Source organism: Scylla paramamosain, chromosome 15, assembly GCF_035594125.1.
Source record: "Scylla paramamosain isolate STU-SP2022 chromosome 15, ASM3559412v1, whole genome shotgun sequence".
NCBI classification, from domain to species: Eukaryota; Metazoa; Arthropoda; class Malacostraca; order Decapoda; family Portunidae; genus Scylla; species Scylla paramamosain.
Genome location: NC_087165.1, coordinates 20,078,625 through 20,105,226, shown reverse-complemented (window position 1 = coordinate 20,105,226; position 26,602 = coordinate 20,078,625). Strand labels below are relative to the sequence as shown.

At 36.9% G+C, this 26,602-nt stretch overlaps 3 protein-coding genes and 1 long non-coding RNA gene across 5 annotated transcripts in view; 1 reads left to right on the top strand and 3 right to left on the bottom strand.

Moving 5' to 3' along the window:
• The window catches only part of LOC135107602 (uncharacterized), a 42,444-nt gene extending 40,136 nt beyond the window's left edge, over positions 1-2,308 (bottom strand). Inside the window, exons 1-2 of the mRNA XM_064017632.1 lie at positions 2,203-2,308; positions 1,819-1,983 (exon numbers count right to left, since the gene is read on the bottom strand). The gene's annotated coding sequence lies outside the window, so the exon portion shown is untranslated. The remainder of the gene's footprint in view (positions 1-1,818; positions 1,984-2,202) is intronic.
• Positions 2,309-3,404: 1,096 nt separating this feature from the next.
• On the top strand, positions 3,405-10,971 carry LOC135107600 (uncharacterized). Of its 2 annotated transcripts, none has more exons than XR_010271846.1 (4): positions 3,405-3,543; positions 7,940-8,041; positions 8,467-8,564; positions 10,833-10,971. It is a non-coding gene; the product is annotated as an uncharacterized LOC135107600 (long non-coding RNA). The 2 variants fall into 2 exon arrangements; XR_010271847.1 differs by having other exon boundaries at positions 3,457-3,593.
• LOC135107598 (aconitate hydratase, mitochondrial-like) lies at positions 6,100-20,174 on the bottom strand. Its single transcript, XM_064017626.1, has 14 exons — positions 20,021-20,174; positions 17,625-17,779; positions 17,255-17,480; positions 16,637-16,762; positions 15,860-16,018; positions 14,916-15,102; positions 13,699-13,916; positions 13,204-13,410; positions 11,655-11,900; positions 11,129-11,221; positions 10,806-10,931; positions 7,805-8,039; positions 7,252-7,463; positions 6,100-6,782 (listed from the first exon to the last, which is right to left on the bottom strand). Exons 1-14 carry the CDS (start codon positions 20,051-20,053, stop codon positions 6,645-6,647), a joined length of 2,361 nt encoding a protein of 786 aa, XP_063873696.1. The 5' UTR covers positions 20,054-20,174; the 3' UTR covers positions 6,100-6,644.
• A 1,186-nt stretch (positions 20,175-21,360) lies between these two features.
• LOC135107599 (T-complex protein 1 subunit theta-like) lies at positions 21,361-26,389 on the bottom strand. The gene is made up of 9 exons (XM_064017627.1): positions 26,231-26,389; positions 25,136-25,306; positions 24,308-24,553; positions 23,966-24,145; positions 23,436-23,615; positions 22,952-23,205; positions 22,721-22,841; positions 22,295-22,432; positions 21,361-21,887 (listed from the first exon to the last, which is right to left on the bottom strand). The coding sequence occupies exons 1-9, from the start codon at positions 26,288-26,290 to the stop codon at positions 21,597-21,599; spliced, it is 1,641 nt and encodes a 546-aa protein (XP_063873697.1). The 5' UTR covers positions 26,291-26,389; the 3' UTR covers positions 21,361-21,596.
• Between the last annotated feature and the right edge of the window lie 213 nt (positions 26,390-26,602).

The window sequence follows — 26,602 nt, the reverse complement described above, 5'->3', positions numbered from 1 at the left end:
AGGCTCCTATAGCGACAATTAAGCAAAAAGTATGTACCATCGATAAGGAAGGGGGGAAAAAAAATCCATGGGAACCCGACTCGTACCTATAGGTTCTGAGAGGATAATGTTCCAAACCGCCAACTCTTCTTGTGGATATGGCAGAGTGTAGCAACTATCAAGCCTGCTGATAACACGTGAGGTGGCTGCGCTGTGTTGTGGGCGGTGGCGTGCCAATAGCTGTCCTGGTGGCTTGTTTCCCTTAGCAGCCGACTCCTGGCTGCGGCGCTATCAGGGTAGGGAAGGTTTTGAATTTCTTCATTGACTGATACTGCTCTCACTCAAGATCATATCTAATCACATACTATGAAATAAGCAGCAGAGTGACCGGTAGTGCGTGTGAGCATTACTGTGAGTCTATAATATTTTCACGGCAAGACTTGTGGGTTGTTTGTTCTTACTGTAAACAAACCACGGGATTCTCAAACGTTTCGGCATATTTTGATTATTCTTAACATGCTCTAGTGGGAGTTACTGGGATTTTTCAATTGTGCTTTTATTATTATAATGATAGTTTGACAGATTCTGCAACAACAACGGGAAAACACCTATTAGAACGGTATGATTACATATGATGTCTACAGTCAACATTCTTGGGGATAAGGCTAGCAATCACAAGTTGTACACGTGTGATTCTCAAGGCCGTAGGTTGGTTGTCAGATGGGCATGTTACTTCCTTAATGGAGAATTTTTTATTTATTTATTTATTTTTATCTATTTATTTTTATTTTCATTATTATTTATTTATTTGTTTATTTATTTATTTTTTTCAGCGTCTACACCATGGAAGTCCCCAGCAACACTCTAGCTCAGTGGAGCAATAAATTCCTGGCTTTCCTGCGAGACTCAAAGTATGACGGACCAGACGCAAAGATGAAAACACACAACTTCACTAACATTTACAACCTCCTGTTTGTCTCTGGTGAGCGCCATGAAGAGCACGGTGATCCACCATCTCCAGATGCGGTCATACAGTACATGATAAACCAAGGTCTTTTGGTAAAGGAAGGAGAGTTTTTAAGAGTTTCTCATAGTAGTTGAGAAATTTTCAAAGCATATTGATAGAACCACACATCCAATATATTTATTCCATTATATCGCATAAATAATGAAACTGATACATTTATATGCAACCAAAAATTAAACACTATTTCAGTGTGCTGAAAAGTGTTTGTTTTATTTATTACCAAAAGGTTTGATTTTCTAGCAGGGATTTGGAGTTATTCCTTCCACACTAGATTACGATTCTAGGACTTGGTTTCCCTTGGTTATATTCTAGTAAATTAAATGCTAGTAGTCGATGCCAGTGCTGTGAAGCAAGCGGCGCTGGCGACAGAATCGTCCCAGGGACGATTTTATCACAGGCAATCGTTAAAAATAATCGTCCCAGCGATAAAATTGTCCCAGACCCCAATTGTTCATATACTGTAGAAGAATGTAATAGTATATATATATATATATATATATATATATATATATATATATATATATATATATATATATATATATATATATATATATATATATTACTAACTTCATCAATTTAATTAATCTATCAAACAAAAATATTAGACATTCTAATCATCGTACAGTAGCAAAATCTACCCTAACCAAACTAATCTATCCTAAACTAAGCTAACTTAACCTAAACTAACATAACTAAACTAACCTTAACTAAACTAACCTTAACTAAACTAACCTTAACTAAACTAACCCAACCTAAACTAACATAGACTAACGCAAACCAAACTAAATTAAACTAAACAAAATTTAACAGACCTTCCACTGGAACAATTTTATCGTGGTGTTGAGGGTTGTGTTTTCCGCCTCTCCAATGGAGAAGATCCACTTCTGCGCATGCGCACTGGGACGATTTTTGCTGCGCCGATTTTTCCCGATACCGGTAAAATATCACTTGTGTCTTGGTGATCACCTCTGGCCTCACTGGTACCGTGTTAGGGGGGAAAAATAAATAAATTGAAGTAATAAAATAAACAAATAATTATCTTCATGGTATTACGGTAATATGGCTTCGATTTCGGTAAGGGTTTCTCATACATAGCAAATGCATCCTGGCTGCAGTTAAATTGAAATAATACCTGCAGGAAGAGCCACGTGTGATCTAATGAATATCAAGTTTACAAGAGCCGGAAACTCACGCACCCATTATTCAATCCAACAAAACTAATGATAACTATAGCTTTCTTGAATAACCCTAACCGCCATCACTTCCTTCCGAGCTTCTCAAGATTGACCCGGTAGACTACAAGTTTAGAGTATGACTTGAAAGACACCACTGACAGACCAATGCGTGATCGAGTAGTTCAAACTTTTACCTCCCTGATGTTATATATATATATATATATATATATATATATATATATATATATATATATATATATATATATATATATATATATATATATATATATATATATATATATATATTTTTTTTTTTTTTTTTTTTTTTTTTTTTGCTCAATAAAGTCGTCTAAAGGACAAATATGATCAACTGGGTTCTCATGGCTCTCTCTCTCTCTCTCTCTCTCTCTCTCTCTCTCTCTCTCTCTCTCTCTCTCTCTCTCTCTCTCTCTCTCTCTCTTCTTCTTCTTCTTCTTCTTCTTCTTCTTCTTCTTCCACTGACGATGCAGAACCCTGGTTACTTAAAGTATTACCAGAAGAATCATGGAAACATCAATGAAAATTCTAATAACTTCCAACAAAACGTTTGAGAATGCGGAGAAAGGTTCACACTTCAGACGCTGTCACTAGCCACTTAAAAATAAATGAATAATGAAAACGATAGGATAAGGAGCTCAAACATAAACGTGATAATGTACCTGGAAAACAATGTCGTAATGCGCAGTTTTTTTTTCAGAATAATGTTATAATATAGACTGTTTCCGTAGCCCTGCAAGATACATTGTTGCACAGAACAGGATCGAACCATCGTGAGTATTGAGGGGATGGGAGATATGATTCTTTATGATACAAAGTGGATTGTATATAACGTCATAAACTAGGTAATTTAATGAAAATGCATACTATGCTACTGAGCTAATCTGGTGATCAGTTTACAATTACTGAACCAATCAGGTAATTGGGCGATATAGCGAGATGGTTGATGATACGTTCTTCTGAACCTCGTATTCAGAAACGCTTTGCTCTCTCACCACGACTATTTCAAAAGGCCGCAGAGATGATTAGCCGGGTTCTCAAGAATGTTTCTCCTGTTAATATTGAAGAAATATTGTTCATCTGTTATTGTAACCATAAAAATACCCTTAAAAAAGAAAAAAAAAAACTTCAACTAGAACCTTTCGAAAGTACTGGAATTGTAACTCAGTGTTTCAGAACACTTGATTGGTTGGGAGGCCATGGCGTCAGCACTATCCTAGACTGCGGTGGTTATTTTGTGTCGGGCAGCAGAAAGCAGAGGCCGCATTAAGATATAGACCGTGGTGATTACTTTGACATCCTTACAGCGTGCAGTGCTGTGAAGAGGTATGTGTACAACATTCTCGCACCTTTCGGAGTCTCATCTCTATTAACAGGTATTAGTGGAACTCATTCTTAAAGTCCTGCATGTTTTAGACGCCCTGGGGATTCATAAATACTATTTTCAAATAACGTAGATGATTTTTATTTATTTATTTATTTATTTATTTATTTATTTACCTTTTTTTTATACAACATCCTTGTCAAACCATCATTACTTAGAATCATGGAAACAAATTTTGAAACTCACCAAACTTGTAGAGATTAAAGAATTATCAAAACGGCGGAAAAGTTTGGGAAAATTCACGGGTATTTAAAGTTGTTTTTCGTGATTCTTGTAGCTTTGACCGATTTATTTTCTTGTTTATTTTTGTTTGCTCTCTCAATGGGGAAAAATCCTACTAATAATGCATTTTTAAATTTCTTTTTAACTAGGCCTTACGAAAGCTTAAGCGATTAAAAAAAAAGACTGTATACTGGATTACATTTGGGGCTTCGAGCAGAACAATGAACCTTTTGAAGAGATAGAGGTCCTTTACTCACGGCTTATTGGGTAGTCAGATCACAGCATCTACGTATGTCAGGGGCGTCAAATTCAAACCATTTTGAGGGTTAATGATACACTTGGTTACGGTCTCGAGGGTCATCAACGATTTTGAAAGTGTTGTCAAAAATATAGCTGCAAAATCGGGTCAAAAATATAACTGCAAAATCGGGTATGATACAACAAGCGCAAAAGCAAAAGGGGGAAAATTCTCATAAGCACATAACACCAAACCACACCATACGTCACACCCAGCTAACACCACAAGCCACATCACATCATACATCACATTCAGCCGCACACACACACACACACATACACACACACACACACACACACACACAGCCGCATCTCATCATACGTCACATCCATTCACGGCACAGTCATGTCATATCATACACTACAACTAGCCACACAAGTCATATCACATCAGTCACTCCACACACAGCGTCACACTTGGCCACATCATAACCCCACGTCTCAGTCCACACTACGCCACACACCTAACCACACCACAACACCACACTACACCACACCACACAACACAACACAACACAACACCCAACCACACCACGCCAGACAACAGTCCATACCACACCTTATCACCCAGCAAGCCAACCACACCACATATCAGTTGTCACAGGACTTGCACAACAAGTCAACTACCCATATCACACACACACACACCACTTCCAGCCAAAGCACATAACCACATCGTTGTTTAGCCTTGTCAGTTTAGTAGTTTCCTCAGCTGTGACAATGATAGCATGGAGTTGAGAAATCACTTGTTATCTTGCAGGCCACTTCAGATCATCCCTGTAACCATATCAAACGTTTGCTTCCTAACTTATTTCCATTACTAGGAAACTCACGAAATGAATGAATGTGTTTTCTGACGTCCATAGTTTTTGCTTACACTTGTTAAACTTTACTTGTAATGACCTAAGTTATTACTGTTAATATCGAATGCGGGAAATGCAAAAAGGAATACGTATTACAACTACAGAGCGCCAGTAACAATAATACAGCCTGTTATGAAATGCGTTGGTCTCGTAAGAATTGATTCCAAGGTCATGGATGAGTAGTAGATTTCAATGTTTTATTTTCTGTTGATATAAGATGTTTGCAGACTTTCCTTCAGCAGTCATTCTTCCATTCTTTACTGACGTCCAAGCACCTAATTTCTCCAACGCGTTTTTTTTTTTTTTTTTTCTAATTACTCGTATACATATCTTACTGATAAAAGTAAACTTGTGGTTTTCTGTAAATCTATGGATGGGGATAACGTATTGATATAGATATGTTTTGTACAAGGATTGCCATTGGCTCTTTGCAGATTTACTTTTTTTTTTTTCATGTTGCTTAAGTTCTAATTCGTTTTTTTTTTAATAATATTGTATAATCTGCAGATTCATAAATGGCTAGTTAATCTTTTAGGCATATCGTTAATGTATCTTGAAAACGTCATTGGTGCTAAAATTTATCACTGTAGATCAACGCACGTCACTTAAATTTCCTCTAATTTTCATCTGGAACTACTTTTTTTTTTTTTTTTCAAGCAGTCTTCTTTCCAGCTTTTAGTTGTTCCCTTCAGTCCTTCAGAGGTTTCAAACTTGCATTAGTCGTATATTTGGGAACTTGCATTCTTTCTCTCTAGTAATCAGCTCATCCATCCCTACTCTCAATATTTAGTAAAAACTTGGTTAGTAATGTATTTATTTATTTTTATTTTTTTGTCATACAATCACTTGAGTAAGGTAAAGAGTAAGAGATTGCTTACAGACTGACATGACTTTGAGGTGTGTGTATATCTTGTTTTCATGAGGAAATACATTAAAGCTTAGAAAGGTACTAGGTAGAGATTCTTGCAAAGCCTTATTGTAGGGATAGAAATAGAGGAAATCATGTCATATTTTGAATCATGTCAGATTTTGAATAAATGAAAAGTAGTGAATATAGTCTCTAATGTATCATAAATTTACTATGCTTTGTGTGAAAGTGGCAAAAGAAATTTCAGATGGTAAAATCTTATTTATTGACAACTATGTACAACACATTAAACCACAGTTTAATACCAGCAATTGTGCTGAGGCATCCCAAGTATGGAAGCTCATAGTGTTTTTTGATACTTTATTTAAAAAAAATTAAATTTTTTTTTATACTTTTTTGTAAATATTTTTTTGATACTTTATTTAAAAAAAAATAAAATGTTAAAAGTGTACATAATAATTTCATTAGGCATCTGAATTAAATTTTAAGATAAAAATCTTGTTTGAAATAGTTTACATGTTTTGTTATTTCCATTAAAAATCTTCAGTATATAAAAAGTGTTGTATCTTAATGCCATAAAATGTCTTCACTTGCTTACATACATAAAATGTGTGAAGATGAATACTTGTTAACATTAGAGCATTTACTGCTGCTTAAAATTAAAATTCATAGACATGCTCTAAAATACTCAACAGCACATTTTTAGAATACTACTACTGCTAATAACAAATTTTCTAAAAATAGGAGGCAAATTACATTGCTGAAACACACATATATACATGGTAAATATAAATTATTTACTGGCTTTTTCCTTCATGAAGTTGAGAGCTGATCCAGCTTTGAACCAGTTTATCTGCTGCTCATTGAAAGTGTGTTTCAGTTCAATAGTTTCTGTGGATCCATCGCTGTGTGTGATGCGACATTGCAAAGGCTGTAATAAAAAAAATATAATATAACAGTTATAATATATTTGAAATTCACATTTAAAAATATAATAATAAATATATTTTGGAAATGCGCATTTAAATAGAAGATATTCATGATATAGGAGACGGTGCAGGTCACAAAGCAATTTGTTAGAGACCTCTCTAAAATTGGGAAAATTACACGCCTAACATCATAAACCCATCAAACTGGCATTGATAAAGGGAAAGGAAATGGGCTGTGAATTTGTCTGGCACATAAGCACATGTTTGAGTGAAACCTGAATTTTTTCAAACAGTAACCTGTAACTGTCCTCACAAATGTTGTTAAGTGATCCCCAGCTGCTGCTCCTCCATGAAAGTCTAACCTTTTAAGCTGTGATGCTGATGTTGAGGAAATTGTAAAGAAATGCTCTTCTGAGTAGAACTGAGGAAACAGGATTGTATGTTTAAAAATAAAAGTAACAACTGTCATACCTTGCCAGGTGCAAAGTTCTCAATACCCAGAAGGGAAATTTTGTCGTTGGGTTGAATTTTGTCGTAATCACTTGGGTTTGAGAATGTGAGTGGCAGCATGCCCTGCTTCTTCAGGTTGGTCTCATGGATGCGAGCAAAAGACTTCACAATAATGGCTCTGCCACCCAGGTGACGTGGCTCTAAGGCAGCATGTTCCCGAGAACTTCCCTCTCCTAAAAAGAAAAAAAGTGAACAAATGATACAAAAAAGATGATATAAATAACTTGTAGTAATATTCACAAAGAAGTAATATTCACAAAATAGTAATATTCATTTTTGTGAATGTGCAGTAATATTCACTTGTGTGAATGTAAGCAAAAAAGGTAGATCTCTAAAAATATAGTTTCATGGGCAACTTAATTTAAGATTTACTGAACACTTTGCTTTAATTTTTTTTGCACTTATTTGTATTCCTGTTTTGTTTTTCTCTTGGAGGTGCTAAAACATATTTTGGAAATAGCCAGCTACACAAAAGTCTGAAAGCTCTACAAGTAATTAGATGCTGAATACTTACCGTAGTTGTCATCTCCAATGACACACCAGTTAATTCCTTGGGCCTTGTAAGCACGTGCAGTTGCAGGAACAGGTCCCCATTCACCTGTGCTCTTGTTCTGAATGTTATTCATCTCCTCATTTTCAATGTTAACAGCTGTGAGGAACAAATTGTTGGAGATGTTGTCCAGGTGACCTCTGAATTTCAGCCAAGGGCCAGCAGCAGAGATGTGGTCTGTAGTGCACTTCCCCTTTACCTGTAAGTTTTTAGTCTTATGTAATAGTAATAAATCACAAAACTGAGTCACAAGCAATAGCAATTTTATGCATTTATGCATTGCTTTATCATAGTCACAGGAAAGTTATGAGGTGAATAGTTTGTTCAGTTGATTATTTCCCTTTAACTGTTGAAGCTCAATCTTGAGTTACATGGAACCATTTGTTGAAGCTCAATCTTGAGTTACATGGAACCATTTAATACCATATTTCATGAGGACACACAACTTTCCTTGTGACCACATGATACATGAAAGTTATGAGTAAATAATGGCTTGTAGAAGCAATAACAAGATATGATGGACCTATGAATAAAGAGATGAGGTTGAGATATGAGTGAAGAGTTTGAGTTGCAAAGTATGAGAAGCAAAGCCTTTATGACTTTCTAACACACCTTATTTTTTCCAGATGTCCAAATTCCAGGATAATGAATAATGGAGGCTTTCCTGTCAATCAATACATGTTGAAATGCCAAGATGTGAAAAGACAGGCATCCTTAAGATTAGGTAAGACATGTTCTCCACCTCTTAGGGAAAACTATCTATTAGGCCTATGGATATTTTCTTCACATATTTTGTAGTTCCTTGTCTGTACCCTGTAACTCTTTTTTTTTTTGTTTTGAGCTGTTCTCGCGTGCTTCAAATAATGGTATACCAGGTCAACATCCTTATAAAGGCATCTGCTGATACAAGAAACATGTGCAAACAAGCACACACATGCATGAAGACTAAATCAAAATCTACCTTTCCTAAAAGCCTATATGAGAAAGAGGATTGATCCTCAGCAATTACACAATTACATACTTAACAGTATACCCAAGTTCCTTCTCATCAAGGAAAACTGCATAATAGATATATCCCTATTTGTCAAAATTGTCCAAACACTCCCAGCATAGCTCAGTCAAGCAACTTTTTATTTCAACACCAGGTATCTTATGCACTTCCTATTTTGTCTTATGTTTCATGCTTCAGCCCTATACACAGAATACAGTCACTACTGTTATAGTCATACAACCTACTTCTTAGAATATATTCTCTTAAAGCAACAAAAAACTTGCTACTTATATTCTGTTCAAACAACAAAAAACTTGTGGTATGAATTCCTCCCCACACTTTCTTTGTTTCATTCTAAACTTCACCTCTGATTTGTTTCATTCTAAACTTCACATCTGATGATATTTCTTCCATCCATAATATCAGTCAAGATATTTCAAATAATCCATCTTCTTAAACAATACTAATTTAAAATTTATTCCCAAATTGGGAGCAAGACTGCTCGCACTGGTGTGTTCTAATTTTGTTACCACACATCTCTACGACTCACCACCCCTGGAGGGTCAGGAGCACCTTTTGGTGTCCATTGCATATAAAAATTGCGATTTCAGTCTCGGAAACACCTATTGGTAGGTAACTTTTGATGGCAAATCTTCCTTATTTTATGGCATTTCTTTGTCAGACCCACTATTTTGCCACATTTTGGATATTTTGACTTAACGGCATGTGAGCAAAGGTTTCTGTCTCGCAACTTGCACAACTATTGCCTCATCACTATAACTCGAGTTCAAGCACCCAAAATGTGCAAATTATGTGCCATAACTCACTTCATGTACAGGATAACCAGTTTTTGGTTGACACCATCAGACTCAGCAGTGACTGTAGAATCAAGATGTTTTATAAAAACATGATGAAACAAAAAGAAAATGGTATTACGATGAGCTGAACTGTGAAGATTATTATTTTTAACACGTTTTACTTATGCTCACTATTTTCAACAGTTGATCATCATTGAATGCTGAATTAAAACTCTCATAAACATGATGGCGTGATCAGAATGCAGATAAATCTTCACATATTGAAAACATCATTTATCTATAGTAACTTGTCACTAGCCACAACCATTATGGCGGTGTGACAGTTACTTGGTGGTAGGGGAGGGTCCTGGGTAGGGGGGATGGGGCAGCAGCGACACAGCAGGAACATTCCAGAATGTGTTGTGTGTGTGTATTTACCTAGTTGTGGTTTATGGGAGGGGAGTTATCACATAGTATCCTGTCTCCATATCTATCCAGTTTGGTCTTAAAAGCATGACAACAGTTATGGCACTGACAACATCTACATGAGTTCATTCCATTTGTTCACATTTCTGTGAGGAAAACTTCCTGATATCTCTTCTACAGTCCTTTTCCTCTGCAACTTAAAGCACCTATTACCTGGTTAATCTCGCATTTCACTGCTCTTCCATATTGTCAATTTCACCTAAATGCACAAAAATTTCATTCTGATTGCTAGTGGTCAGACATCAACCCCCTTCCTCATTCAACAAATTTTGTATAAAATTTCCAAACATAACCTCTGAATCATCACTACATTTCTACCACCTTGTGTCCATCTCTCTCTCCCTCTATCTGTCGATATCTATACAAGACCTGTTCCTCAACACTTCTTACAAAGGTTATTTATATTTAATCTTGCACTTGAATGCTCTACTCCCTTTCCCTCATAATCCAACTCTTAATATTGCCTTTTTCACTGTAGTGTTCTTACACTCACCTCATCCATTACACTTTCATAGTCCTCTCTATCTGTGTAACAGGCTAGGAATCCCGCACAAGGCTTTCACTTTCTGAAATCATTTTAGCATATGGTCTACCTCTCCATAAGCAATTCACTCCTGTCTACATAATCATATCAATTTTTTTTCCCACCAGTCAAATGCACTCTTCTAAATATAGTTGTATTGATACATACCTTAATAAGGATGGTCATGTCCAACAGGTTCTTTGGATTCATCTTGTCAAAAGGAGACAACAACTGCAAACGCTGTGATTCTGGGCTAACATCAACAGACACACTAGATCCATCACTTGGAGGTGCCTGGAGCAAACATTGAGGTTGTAAAGTCAGATTTTAAATGTTTCACTGCTTGAAAACTTTTCCTATAATTGCCTTTACAATTGTAATTTTTGTACTACTGAATACTAAATGTCAAGTGTTAATAAAGTTTTCAATAAAGCAATGAATAAATATTATCAAGCATAAATTCATAAGACCTGAGCTTCATCTACACAGACCTGGTAAGTGTCCTCTCCTGGGTCAAATCCCCTGGGTGGCAGCTCAGCAGCAAAGGGATCACTCAACTTGAACTCTTTTCCATCACTCCCAACCTGAGGGAAGGGAGGTCAAGAGTGAAATAAAGTGTGATGAATAAATGTAATGTAACTTCATGTACACAGACTTCCATATTCTGTCATCCTCAGCCTTAGAGTATCATGGAAACAAGTTGATCTGAAGGGAGGATAAACTGACCATAAGAGATCTTTCACTAAGAATTGAACCCTAGCAGAATACAAGTACATTACCTGGTAATCATATAGTAAAATTTGGGTCGGCTTTGACCATCACTACAGCTGTATATTACTGTATCTGACAAGATATATCTAAAAATAATGACATATCTGTCAAAATATATCTAAAAATAATAAGACATATCTGTCAAGATGTATTTAAAAAACAATGACTTAATTTTGTACTTTGTAAACATCTGTACTTTTAGCACTCCTGAGTTTAATTAAATCTGGTTTCCAAACAAGTACTTACCAATGAGTCAGAGCGAGGGTCAAAGTCCAATCTGCCAGCAAGAGCCATGGCAGTAACCAGCTCGGGTGATGTGACAAAGGCATGGGTGGCTGGGTTGGCATCATTGCGACCAATGAAGTTGCGGTTGTATGATGTGACAATGGTATTCTTCTCGCCCTTCTTCACATCTTGGCGATCCCATTGTCCAATGCATGGTCCACAGGCATTGGCCAATACAGTCCCACCAAACTCACGCAGAGTTTTTGCCTGTCAATATATGTCTTCATCTAATATATGACTACAGCATAATGGGGGGTAAGTCTTTGCTTGAAAAATTCTAACCCATCCTGCATCCCCTTCTTCCCTTTTAGAGACCTTGTACCTTGATCTGAGGACATCATTCTGGTTCTGGTTGTAGTTGAAAATCAGGAAGCCTTTGCAAGAGTAACTCCTTGTTTAGTTTTATTTTGTGGTCTGATCTGCTTTCTTATTTCTCTCACTTAATTTTCCTTGTATTTTTCTCTTTTCTTTCCAAAACTGTACAGTATTTTTTTGTTTTAATGTTACTATTGTCAAAAAGGAGCTTCTGATCCTCCTTTTCTAAATACAGTTTTTGTAACCTACCTTTCTCCTCTGGTCTTCATTTCTTTCCCAATCCTTGTTAACAATCCATTCCCTCTCTCTTTTACTCAGATGCCGCTGGTACACAAAGCTTGTATGCAGTTAAGTGTATGTGATGCATGTGGCTGCTGGGGTGAGAAACCAAGAGTGAGGCAATTTCACTCTTACCCCTGAAGCCATGTGCATCATGCAGCACCCATACATAAGCCTTGTTTACCTGTAGTAGCTTAGTTCAAGAGAAAGAAAATAGACTGACAATAAGGATAAGGGAGGGGAAGAAGACCTGAGAAGACAAGTGGATAAATTACAAAGGCCGTATGTAGAAAATGAAGATTGAATTATTGGTGAGGATTTTTGACAACAATAACTTGAAAATTGGTGAGGATTTTTGACAATAACAACTTGAAAAACAAAAATACTATACAGTTAGAGGAAACTAAAGAAAAGTAAAGGGAAAATCAAGTGATATTTAAGAGAAACAAGAGCAAATCATACCACAAAAAGAAACTGTAAAGAAGACTACATTAGGGAGATGCCATTACAAAACTTTAAAAACACAGACCCAGAACTAGAACCAGAAGTCCTCCTTAGTGTTGTATCATAACAGTTGCAATAATTATTACTGCTTATATCATGCCATGTTTGGTCTTGACTGACTTAGTTTAGTCAATATGGTGCTGACTTACATAAATTTTGCAAAAATTGCCCTTTTGGATTTTTTTTTCAATAGAATAGTTTGCCTTGTGTAGAATTACAACTTAGCATTCTATTGCTTACAGAGGTCTCACTGTAGTTTCATGGTTTTGCCTTGTTACAGAAAACAAATGTAATGATTTATTCCCACATTTAAGAAAAATTATGGAAGGAACATGGAGGAAAAGAGAGAGAAGGGAGAAGATACATTTTCTGGGACCACAGCAGGTGCAAGGTATAACTTATTAATACTTACAATATCATCACGTTCAATTGTAGCTCTAATCTGTTCAGATCCTGGTGTGATGTGGAATAGGGACTTGGCCTTCAGTCCATGCTTCATGGCTTCTTTAACAATAGAAGCACAACGACCCATGTCTTCATAGGATGAGTTGGTACAAGATCCAATCAATCCAGCCTTCACTTCCAGAGGCCAGCCCTTCTCTCGAGCTGCATCTCCAATCTGAGAAGTGACCATAATCCTATGACAATTTTGAACAAACTCTTCACATGAAAGAGGGTGCAGGATTGAAAACATATCAATAAAGAAAATAAAAGGAATTAATTGCAATACCTTATAAGAAGTAAGATCAGATATAAAGTATAAAGTAAGATAACAGTGGTCTAAAGAAATACATAACACAACACTGGAAAAAACTACTTAATCTCAGAGAGGAAATGGAAATAAAGATGTTGAGTGAAAAATTATGATGACAACTTGACTGATAGTAGTGAATGCATAGCCACTCACCTTATTGACAGGATGAGCCAAATCTGGAGTGAAGGGACCATTGATGTGAGGCTCCAGTTCAGACAAATTAATCTCAACGACACGGTCATAGGGAGCATCTTCATCAGGAGTAAGCATAGAGGCATTCTTCTCAGCCAGCTCTGCAATATCTTTCCTGTTGGTAGCCACAAGGTAGTCCTTCATGCGGCTGTTAAAGGGGAAAACTGAGGTGGTGGCACCTGTAGGAGAGAAAAACAGAAATTTATCTCTTCACTACTTGTACAATTTCTTCGAAATCAACAAATTTCTAAACATTTTTGTAATCCAGGGAAGATGTAACTATCCTCCTATTCTCTCTAATGTGTCCACACAATAACTTGATGGTCTTATGTTTACAAAGAAGAGCATAGCAGTGTAATGGTGAATACTTTGTTGTAGGTCTTAATGTTTACAAAGAAGAGCATAGCAGTGTAATGGTGAATACTTTGTTGTATCTATTTCCCTGATGCCTCACCCCATCCAGCACCACTCCCTAGAGGGTAACCATGACTTAAGAACCTCCATCCCTCCTTATCCAAATGCTCCCTCCTTGCTTGTTCAAGCACTTAGTATCTACTAGCAATTTCCATCTGTGCATACCTTTGCTCTATCCATCCACCTTTCAAGTAACCTGCCTCTTATTACTTCATTACACTGCATAAACTAAAAATTTTAGTATCTTCTACAAGTGAGATAACTAGAAATTTAAAAGAAAATTTGGAAAAGCCCACTGCAATATAGATTTTTGTTGATATTTTTCATACCTATATTTTTTGGTTATGTGGTGTGAAAGATGTGAGGTACTTTGTCTGGGCCATCTTGTATGGGATTGCCAGACTAGTATATAGAGACAGACATATTGCAGTGACATGCTTCAGTGTATCTCAATAGTTTTAGAATCTCATTCTTTATCACTTTGAAATGTGGCCACTTCCCTGATTCTTTCCTAATTGAGCCACTAGTAAATAAGCCTTCCATATACCAAACCAATCCTTCCTTATACAATTCCACTGCTTTCAACATCCATAGTATATTACCTTTAATACAATGGTGTAACACAAGATTCCTGCCTTTTCTTAAGTATTGCATATTGATGAACATTCTGACCACTTTGTTGCATTCACTTTCCTTTTCTCATTTGAGATACCTACTTCACATCTGTAGACAGAAGGATCTTTTACAAAAACAATTACTCTTACCAATCTCAGCTCCCATGTTGCAAATTGTTGCCATGCCAGTGCAGGAGATGGAGTCTACCCCAGGCCCTGTATACTCAACAATGGCACCAGTGCCACCCTTCACTGTCAGAATGCCAGCAACCTTCAGAATAATGTCCTTTGGTGATGTCCATCCACTCAACTCTCCAGTAAGTTTCACACCAATCACCTGTGGGATAAGAGGATTTACTATAGACTTCTGTGGGTTCCTACTTATGCATTTTATACATATTTCAGAATTAGTAATGTGATCACATCGCTGATTTTAAATAGAAAGTGTATTTTTCTGAAAATTCATTATCTGACAGCAAGGTGTCTTGCAAGCTCAGATTATGCATGAACAATCACTGAGTACATAATAAATATCCAAACAAGTCACTTTAGTTTTGTCACATTGGTTTGAGTTTATTGTCCATTATGTGCATTCAAGATGTAATGTTAGGAAATAAATATGGAACCTTAAAATATGTACATATATTTTATCCTAATAACAATGTGCTATACCTATGCAGGAAAACACAAAGCTTTCTCTTAAGAATGATTTAATCTATTTGAAGATTGAATGCTCTCTTTCTCCCTCCCTCTCTCAAAAAAATAAAAGGAAAATACCTAATTTAAACCCTTACAGAATTAGTGCACCATTATACACCATTCACCCTTAACCAACATGACAATGGACTTATTTATTACCCTTGCCTGAGCCCATCTTATATTTATATATCTTTCATAGCTTCACTGAACCATCACCAATGATAATACATGAACTTCCAACATACCCATGAGAAGATGTACAGGATGATGAGAGCTAATTGAAACAATGGGACTAATATATGGTCAAGAGTAGAACAACAGGTAATAAATACTTTATATTAGTAACTATCAAATGATTGGGTAAAGAATATACAATTGCAGTCTCAAGAATATACCTTAGGGCACTTCAGCTCCCATGGTATATCAGCCATGACATCAACAGCATCAGCACCACCAACACCAATACACAAGCCTCCCAGACCACCTCCATTTGGGGTGTGAGAGTCAGTGCCAATCATCAACAGACCAGGGAAGGCATAGTTCTCCAAGATGATCTGAAAAGTACATATAATGTGGATATGCTGCTAATGAAATGCTTGCAAACATTTACTGGTGTAAGATAGTTTGAAATCAGTATGTAATGTATGGAAACCAATCTGGTTTGTCAGAAGGTATATTATAGGTGCCTTACTAGTTTGGTCTCAAGAAAATATAAGGAATAATTTAAAAAATTCACAGGTTCAAAGCAGAAAGAGAAAGGCACAGCATCAACTGCTCAGCAAACTTGTGTGCATGTGATTAAACTGCAGCTCTTGTCTAGGTGTTGAGGTATTGAGTCCATGTCTTAACTGCTGGGCAGTCTTACAGCGGGAGGCAAATAACAACAAGCAAGAACAAGTAGTCTTCATAAGGGGGTAAGCTTGACATGGTCACCTTATAATTAAGCCCTTCCAAAAGCAGGACTTTCTGCAACAGAAGGCCTGCTGGAGTCAAAAGAATCCTCTACTTTGAAGGGGATTAGAGCTGAAATCCAAAAGGTAAACTATTTTTTTCCTGATCTAAGATCATACTATGGAACAATGGGTTATATCCAAAATTCAGGGCAGAAGGTGCAAACCAAACATTTCAAACAAGGCCCTTGATCAATGGTAAATAAAAATGCCATGACTCACCTGATGAATAATGCCTGAACCAGGTTTCCAGAAACCAACTCCGTACTTTGCCCCAGCAGTTGCCAGAAAGTTGTAAACTTCCTTATTAATATCAATGGCTCGTTTCAAATCCTTTGGTCCATCAATCTGAAAATTGGTTCATATAAATATCACTATCAGAAAGTTGATGTATTTCCAATTTGAGCAACCACAAATTCCAAGATACAAATCATGTAGTTCAATCTACCCTGCCCAACCATGAGGAGCTGCATAGATGTGCAAGATACAAAGAAAATTTGGCACACAAACAACACATGATACTTAATATTATCATCATTATTATTTATTTTAATACTAGAAAGGCTCAATATGTGGTGAGTTGCCCATAAACTTAAATTCAAAGCTATTTTAAACAGATGTATGAGATAGGTGAAAATAAAACTTACTGACATCTAAGGGAAATGATAATATGCATCCCCAAGGAGGTGCACCCATAATTGATTTTTTATTCTATTTGACTGTAATGCATCTCATTCTTGAAGCTATGAAACTAAAATACTGCAGTCCTAAACTATTACATATATATATATATGAAACAGTATATTGTATGTTATTTGGTATCAGAATAGCACTGCTCACCTGGGCCTGGATCAAATGATCACAATGGATGGTTGAAGGTACAGCAACCCTTGGCAAGCCAGAGCTGATGAACTGCAGCATGGCCATCTGGGCTGTGGCATCCTGCATGGCCACCCTGTCTGGGCGCAGCTTGAGGTACGATTCCCCTCGCACAATGTCTTGATTAGCAGGGTCATCCAAGTGAGAATACAACACTTTTTCCGAGAGGGTGAGAGGACGATTCAATCTAGAAAAATATGAATACTGGATAAAACTAGATTGCAAAACAAACTAACTCAATTATAGAATTCTTAATATGTTCATTAAGAAGAATACCAAAGGAGAGGAAAATGTTCTACTCAATAGTCAACAATAAAGCAGTATTGAGCACCTTTTCTTGACCAATTCCAAGTTGGCTTGCAGTTTGTCATAAGGCATCTCTGAGCCTGGGTCTAGGTGTGACATGGCCACCTTTTGGGCCGCAGAGATTAAGGGGGATACATGGAAGCATCGTGCCTGAATCTGGCCCTGAAAACTTCCAAGGCCCTGCAATGAAATGACGATAATCATATATTATAATATGCAGCATATGCCACTTAATCCTCACCAAAAGTTCTGCATCATAAAAAAAAAAAGAAAAAAAAAAAGATGATAACCATCTATAAAGCATGGAGTACCTATATTGGAGCAAAATAATGTCTGATCTTAAAAAATAGACAAATAAATAAATAGATAAAACACACACACACACACACACACACACACACAATATATATATATATATATATATATATATATATATATATATATATATATATATATATATATATATATATATATATATATATATATATATATATATATGATAAAACAAATAGAAATGATAAACATGTAGCTTCCAGAGCAAAACATACCCTGAGAACACATTGCTGCTTCAGATATACAGCCTCTTGAAATACAGACTTTTATTGATTACTTGAGATACAGTGGGAAATTTTACAGTTGATTTCATGTTATCACAAACAGCTTCATGATAAGATAGAAAATCAATAATTATTGGGGAAAAACCCTATAACCATAATATTTAATTCCAAATAGCACTAGTAATTTTGGATCTACCTTTGTTATTATTTGGGTCTGGCAAGCTTTTCTTTTCTTTCTTTTGTTTCTACTAGTTTTTATTGTCTTTGGCCAGAGCTTTCTATAATAAAATTAAATGGAAAAAAAGAAAGGCACTTTAGTGAAAAAAAAAAGAAAGAAGACACTTAAGTGGATGATGTTACTTTAGTTCCCTCTACTAGAAACAGATGGCTATACTTTGAAACTTTATTTGGTATATTTACAGGTGTGGCCTCTATAGTCGCCCTTTTGAGGCTCCCACATGAATCTAACTGCATTATTATGATGTCAGACAACAATCTATACATAACCCTAATAAAGTTAACCAACTAAACATGCAAGGATCATAAAATGAATACATTTAGAGCATAATGGTATCACATGAAGACCAATGAATGAGAATAAGAATAACTCATATATATGGTTAAGGAGCTCAGTAGCTTGGACGGTAGTGCATATGACTGCACTGTAGAGTCCTAGGGTCAAATCTTGGTCATAGTCAGAATTTTTCAGGGACAACTGCCCTCTCTTAGGTTCACCCAACCTTAAAATAGATATTGGTTAGCTATGACTGGGGGAAAGAGGCAGTGGAGAAAGGAACTGGCCACTCTACTCCCTATGCCAAGGCCAAGGAAGGGTGGAGACCTATGACAGTGCTCACAACTGAGTACAGCACACCTTTTAATGGTTGAAAGCAAATGTTTTACCTATTTTTTTCTGATGTGTTAGGAATGGTTGATGATCAGATTAAAAAAAAACACTAGAAATCATTACTTTTGCTCTCCGAGCCCTGTACCTTGAAAGTACATGTTTAACAAGCTACCATAGTTCAGCCTATCTCATAGCAATTTAGAGTTTTTGAAAAACTAAATCTAACCCAAGTTTACTTGCAAGTCACTTTCACTTCAGATGAGGAGAGGGGCAATGTAAGCCACTTTTACATACATGAAAAGTGTATTTTGACTATGTGCTCTACTAGAGTTTCATCCTGATAAAGTTTTCTGTGTTGAGCTTCATTTAATTATTACATTATACTACCTCGGTTAAATTAGACTGGATTACATTAGTTAACTCAGACTAATCTTAAAAAAAAAATAAAAAAAAAATGCTGGAACGGCTTCTCTTCATATTTACTGCATGTGCACTAACTTACAGCAAAGACTTATTTCTCAGTTCTTTAGTTTGGGTAAGAACCAGGTTAAGTGCCCACATCTTAGTGTGCAGTTCAGTTTACGAATGCCTATGGTAATTGGATTTCCCTTCCATTCTTTTTTTCTTAGGCCGTGCAAATTATTGGCTCACAGAAACAGTAAACATCTTTAAGCCGAAAATAGGTCATGAGAATTTCATACACCCTAGCGCCCAATGGGATAGTAAATCGCCTTATATCTAAGTAATGGAGGTGAGGTTCAAGTATGCCATGACAGAAGGTGATGAAGAGTGCCACCACAAGGCGAAGTTCAAGTTGCGTCATTGGAAGGCTCATCAGCTGACTCCGGCCGTCCTTTCCACCCCTGCCAGATAACCGGCTCTCCACTACATGCAAACAACTCTCCATTTCCATCCTACCAGCAACACACATACGCATCAGGAGGGATACTATACTCAAATATTGTTTATAGTGATTAGGTGCACCAATAGGGCGTTTAATACAAAGATTTCCCTCACCCGAGCTACAGAAGGTGCCAGCCTGAGCGCCATGGTGTCGTCTGTTGTCTGTTGGCGGGGCGGCGAGAATCTGACTGCACATCCCAGATTCCCGGCTTGTCTATAATGTTGCTTTCTAAAAATCTCACTAAATTCACGTTTTAGATATGCAAAAGCAAATAGAATGAGTGTATCCTGTTTGTGAGTTTGCGTTGTTTAGACTAAAAGATGGAAATTAATAAGATCGTACATTCATATTATGTTTTCGCCATATCCAGGTAGTACGGAAAGCGCGGGAATTTTAAAACGAAAGGATAATACGAAACTAATACGTAATAACCAAACATGTCAGTTTTATAGGAAATAGATAGACTGAAGAAATTTAAATAACCAAGCCAAATGAGATGTAAGAATACGTAAAAACAAATGGTTGGAAATACAATGTTCTGTAATCTCTACTTAACTAAAATTCAAGCAGGCTGCTGCTTCTCCATACTGGAGTTCTGTTTGGTGGTCCGGTGCCGGGCTAGAAAATTTTACAAATTGTAAACTGACGATTTTCACCTTGCTGAACCAGTGAGTGTTCGTTTTTATTCCATAAAAAAAAAAATAATAAAATAAATAAATAAATAAATAAATAAAATAAATAAAAAAAAATACAGCAGTTGAAGGGAATTTTGGCAAGTATGGTTTCCTTACTCAGCAAAAACATTATAGCATAATCAAGATGTTCATAATTTGAAATGAACGCATTTTCTTTCAAAACTGGAAAGGGATTGACATGCTGAGAAAGAATTGGATCTACTGTAGTCTGACAAGATAAAACTATTCTGCTGTCAGGTTCAGATACAGAGGGATCTGGATACACTTGCACAACTGATCTGCAGAATCTAAGACTACCCTCTCCTTGTCTAGAGGCCCATGGGTTAAGATGGACTTTTACTTAGTCTTATAGAATGTTTTGACCATCTTCCTTTTTTAAAATGTTACCTTTGTATGCAGGTAATTGATATTATTCAATTATGTAATTACAGCTCTGTATCTTCTCATTTCCTTTAGTATGTAGTTTTCCTGTATGGTGGCCAAACCCCAGCCTTTTACCTAAATCTTGAATAATTATAATTTCCTCATCATATACATCACTTTAATGATCATTGTTGCCACTGTCCACTAGTCTTGCCTCACATCTGAGAATTCTTATAAAGGCTCCTCTAATATATACGTGAAATATACTAATAAAATAACACGAGTCAATTTTTGTGAAAAATCCTCAGTCGCTTCCCCCTGCCAAACACCCTTATGGACTAAACACTTTCAGTGCGTAACTCTGGCCCTCACTATACTGGTTGAAAGAGACTCGGTACTTCTATGACTTTTATGTAAAAAGCATTATAACAGGAATTTTTGTTACTGCCATGAGCTAAGTGTTATGTGCGAGTACTTCGGTGGCATTTATTTGTGATTAATACAAGGACATGTTTCAAACTGACATCACATTGATATCTTATAAACAACACAATGTTTAAGGCAGAGAAGCATATGAGCCAGTGAAAGAAATTTAAATCATATGCATGATTTACTTCAACACAGCACAAGCTTAATCATCATCTGGATCCTGGGCACCCATTCCTCTTGGTTTTGGTCCACCAGCTCTCTTGGCCATGATGATCTGGTCCACCCTAAGAATTTGGGTGGCAGCAGACGTAGCATATTTCATGGCCCAGTACTTGGTGAGGTAGAGGTCATAGATTTCCTTCTCTGCTGCATCAATTACTCCAGCTCCCTCATTTTCACAATCAAATCCAGCATTCTTCTTTCCCTCAGTATGAGCTGCCAGCAGGTTGGAGAGAGTCTCTTGGTGAGCTGCACCACAGTTATCAGCCAGCACCTGTTTTTAAGGAAAGATTTTATGAAGTCTCAATTTTTCACATTCCTCTAAAGGTGATGTTATGTCTTTGTTCTGAGCTCACTGATCACATAGCATTATGGTATCATGTCACTGAATACCTGAAAATTTTCTCCCCCATTTCTTTCTCCAACAATCTTTTCACCATATATACTTTCAGTGCAAAGATGGGGTGATATAAATAAAACCATCAAAAATATATCTCATGCAAAACAGAGAAGAGCCAATGCAATTGCCAGAACAAGATGGAGGAACTAAAGGAAAATTTGAAGAACTAAACAGTAAATGGTTACAGTCAGTGGAGAGAATTTAATTCTTAGTTGTGTTATGGTTGTTAATAATAATGATTATTCACTCCATTCTAATGAACTTTACTACTTGAAACTAACCTTAGGGAACACTCTTAAAGATTCTGAGAATTTCTTGATGGCATATTGTTCCAGTCCTGGGCACTGTGATCCATACTGCTCGATGAGAAGACTCAGCTGAACCTCAGTGCTACCACCTCCCGCGACACACCGCCCATCCTGAAAATTTGCCAAAATACACTTGTATTCATATGCCAGATTGCCATGATTAAGTTGCAGTCCCAATACTTGTGGTTGTGAGTGGAGTATACTAATCACATAAGTCTAAGTTGTCAAAATACAGGCAAGCAGAGATATGCTGTATGAACCACTGTATTCGGCTTTTTCTTTTAAGATAAGTAGAGACAAGCTCTAAGTAACATGTACCGAAGGTTTCTTTTAAAGTGGAAATTATCCACTGATTTTCAGAAATATAAAGGACTAATGATAGGAGTTATTCTCACTTACCCGACACAGTCCCTTATAAGTGTTGATGGCATCAACCATAGCTCGCTCAATGTCGTCCATGTAATTGTCTGTGGATCCTCGGATGATTATGGTGGCAATTTTTGACTCCTCTGCTTGTTGTCTGTGGGTAAGTCAAAAGTGATAATACATCTAACCTCTTCATAACCAAATAAATTTTGGAGAAAACCATCATAATAAAAGTATGATTAAAACAAAATTTATAGTAATTACCGGAAAATTGTTACAGGAACTTCACCAACTTCATCCATGAAGACACGGTCACATAAACCAATTTCCTCTTGGGTGGGACAAGTGACCTTTGGCAGGATAGTAGCACCAACAGTTTTACAGAGCCGACGAAGGTCCCACTTGCTGGTGACTCGCACAGCCATAATGTTATACTTGTTGAGGTAGTGGAGGGCCAGATCACCAATCTTGCCACCAGCCACAACTACTGTGACACCAGCTTCAGACAATGCCTTCACCTGAAGCAATATTACATTACAATGTAAACTTAGGTACACATTTGGGGATGATTCTTTATCACTGATAAAATAATGTCTTTAACAATCAAATAGGAGAACGTAATTCATACATCCAAGAAAGTTTGGAAAGGAAGCCTTGAAGAAATTCAACTTCAACTGCAATCAAATCCTCTTTTAGTTTTGATTTTTTTTAAAGTACAGTTATTACATATTACAAACTACATCCTTACATCATTCTCCATTCTGTTCTCCTCTCCCCTTGAAAATGAGGCCAGTTCATCAGCAGTCTGGATTAGAACAGTTCCTTTGGTCTCAGTGGTTGTCACATCAAAGGGGCAGGAATAAACAGCAACCTTGGCCTTTTCTTTAGAAGTTACAGATCCTTCAACTGTTCGCTGGAAAACCATTCCCTGTAAAGAGGATAAAAAAAATTTATGACTATGATCAATCACCTAACTTTGAACATCTAACAATATAAAATTAAATGAAATACAATAAATAAAAAAATAATAGATAAATAAATAAATAAACAATTTTAATACATTAAACAAATAAATCAATAACAAAATAAATATTCAGTAAAATAAATAAAACAAAATTAAACAATGTAACTCTCAAAGATAGCATGGAGAAAATACCAAAAACACATACTCCCAACACATAAGGCACGAAGGACAGACAAATTTAGGCACTTTACATACAAGCAAACCAGTCACAAAGCAAAAACAGATATGATCCATGTATGAATTATTCTACATACCTGCACAACCTCTGATTTATGGAGGCCAGATCCCAGGATTTTGCATATCCTCACATTATCAACATTGAAAGTGGTCTTCTCCGGCAGGATAGAGATGCAGGCATTAGCGACAAGTTTGGCAAGGAAGTCTTCATTACCAAACTGCTTACTCATGATGGCTGTGCGCAGGGTTTTGGTCACCTGCACAGAGATTCATAGAGCAAAGACCAGTCAATACACAAAACTGATATTTGCTACCAGATACACAATTAAAGATGTGTATAACACTTACTAATATATTCAACACACAAAGCTAGCAAAATCTGTTACCAGATATACAGAGTATAAATTGAGAAAATGTACCTGTTCAAGATTACGGGGATCAGTCACCTCCCAGCACTGCAGAGAAGGCAACAACTCCAGGGCCTTGTCAACAGCCAGCTGGTAGCCCTCAGCCACATCAGTAGGGGTGAGGCCCATGCGAATCAAGTCCTCAGCAGCCTCTAACAGAGCTCCAGCAAAGATAATGACCCAGTTGGTGCCATCACCCATCTCCTGCTCTTGCATCTGGGATGCAAGCACCATCAGCTTGGCTGCAGGATGTTCAATCTGTGGGGAGAAAACATTAAAATCATGCATTTCTAGAAGACCTGTAATAGTTCTCAGTGATCATGCAGAGTAGTCAAGAGGTATTTTGTCTATTCTGATAAACTTGCAACTCCCTTCACATGATGGCCAGAATCTCCACCTGATCCAATGGATGCACCTTCACTTTGCACAATCCTGCTCTCTCTCTCTAATACTGCAGAACTGCAAGAGCATTGCAATGCAAGATATCTACAGGATAAAGAAAGCAATCCAGTAAGAAATTTCTTTTGATGGTTACTGTATCTTAACTAAGAATCCACAGCTGATTCTTCATAGATTTATGCTCAAGTTGATAGCTTGTATATTCAATCAATCTAATCTATTTAAAACTAAGCTTGTCAGGACATATTTCTTGTAAATCTTTCAAGGCAGTGACTATAACAGTTTCCATTTACTCTTGTTCATACGATTTACTTTAGCTTCTACTATCTCTCTATTCCTAATACATCCCATCTCTCCCAGCAGTCACCAAATTTCATAAAAAGTTTTCCTCTAACAACTGTAGCACCCAATCCACTGTATTCATGAAAAATCTTAACTTACCTCCAGTTCCTTGATGATAGTTGCTGCATCATTGGTGACAAATAGCTTCTCCAGATGATTGATGACCATTTTATTACGTCCCTGAGGCCCATAGGCAGTCTTGAGTGTCTTGCTAAATTCCTTGCAGGCTGAGATGTTACGAAACACTGCTTCCTCCAGGCCAGAGAAATGCTGCAATTTATATCAAAGTTGTAAGCCTGGATATGGTATAACCTTTGTACTGTTATCATATTGTCCTATAACCTTTTTTTTTCTTTCAATCTTCTTTCAATGCATTTCCTGATTATTTGAAGTAACAGAACAAAAGATCACAAAAATAGTAATGATAAAACAAATATAGTATGGTACCTAATTATCTTACCCTGTTATTTACTTTTTTTGCCTTTCTATATTAAGATTAACAGGCATTTAAAGGTTTCTGTTGAAAAATGGATGATAGAAAGAAAATCATGTAAAGAACTCTGTGTGTGTGTGTGTGTGTGTGTGTGTGTGTGTGTGTGTGTGTGTGTGTGTGTGTGTGTATAATCAATGTATGTGGATGTGCTTGTCTGGAGGAAAACAAAGTGTACAGAAGGAAACTCTGATTGCCTGTCACAAAAATCTAGCAGGGATAGGAGTCTAACCAGTTCATAAATACCGACGAAAGAATATGGATCAATGTATTTGGATAGACATCTGAATGAAGTACAGGATGAGACTCAGAAATTGAGAATGTTCACATCTAGCTAAAGCATGTGATACATAACGCGTGTGGTCTTATCGCAGCACCACCACAACAATAACATGAAACCAAATCGAGCAGCTCCTCCCAGGTGAGTCATGCCTGGCCGCCCTCACACCTGCCTTCCTCACCACACCACACAATAACATCGCATCACGCACAGTAAAATTAATCACCATACACTTACACTGGGCCTAAAACTAGCCTAACATGCCCATCCCTGAGTGTGGCCACGGCAGGGAATCATAGGAACACAAATAGGCCACCCATGTGTGTCATGCGGCGCCGCCTCCACGCCACCGCCTGCCACTGGTTTTACTCATATTTCTCTCTTCTTAGGTCTATATTAAATCCTTTAGCAAGCTTCTACGTACCCTGGCTCCATCCTTTAACATGGAAGCAAATCCCGGAGCTCTTGGTACGTGGAGAGCCATGATTGCGGCGAAGTTGAGATGACAAGGAAAGAGCCGCTCACGCCACAGCAGACACACACCACAGGCCTGCCAACCTCGCCCACCCTTGTCTTCCTCGCCCTGAACCTTCCAGAATGATTATTTATCCGTATCAGTTTTTCCAAATATGTATAACTGGATTCCATATTTATTTCTTGTCAATTAATTCTGTTGTTATAAATCATTTTTTGATCATTAGTAAAATTGGGGGTTTTATACTCATTATATCTCTAAGTATGTGCGGTTGTCATACGTGACATGTAGATATTTAACCATAGCAAACTTTTTATCAAA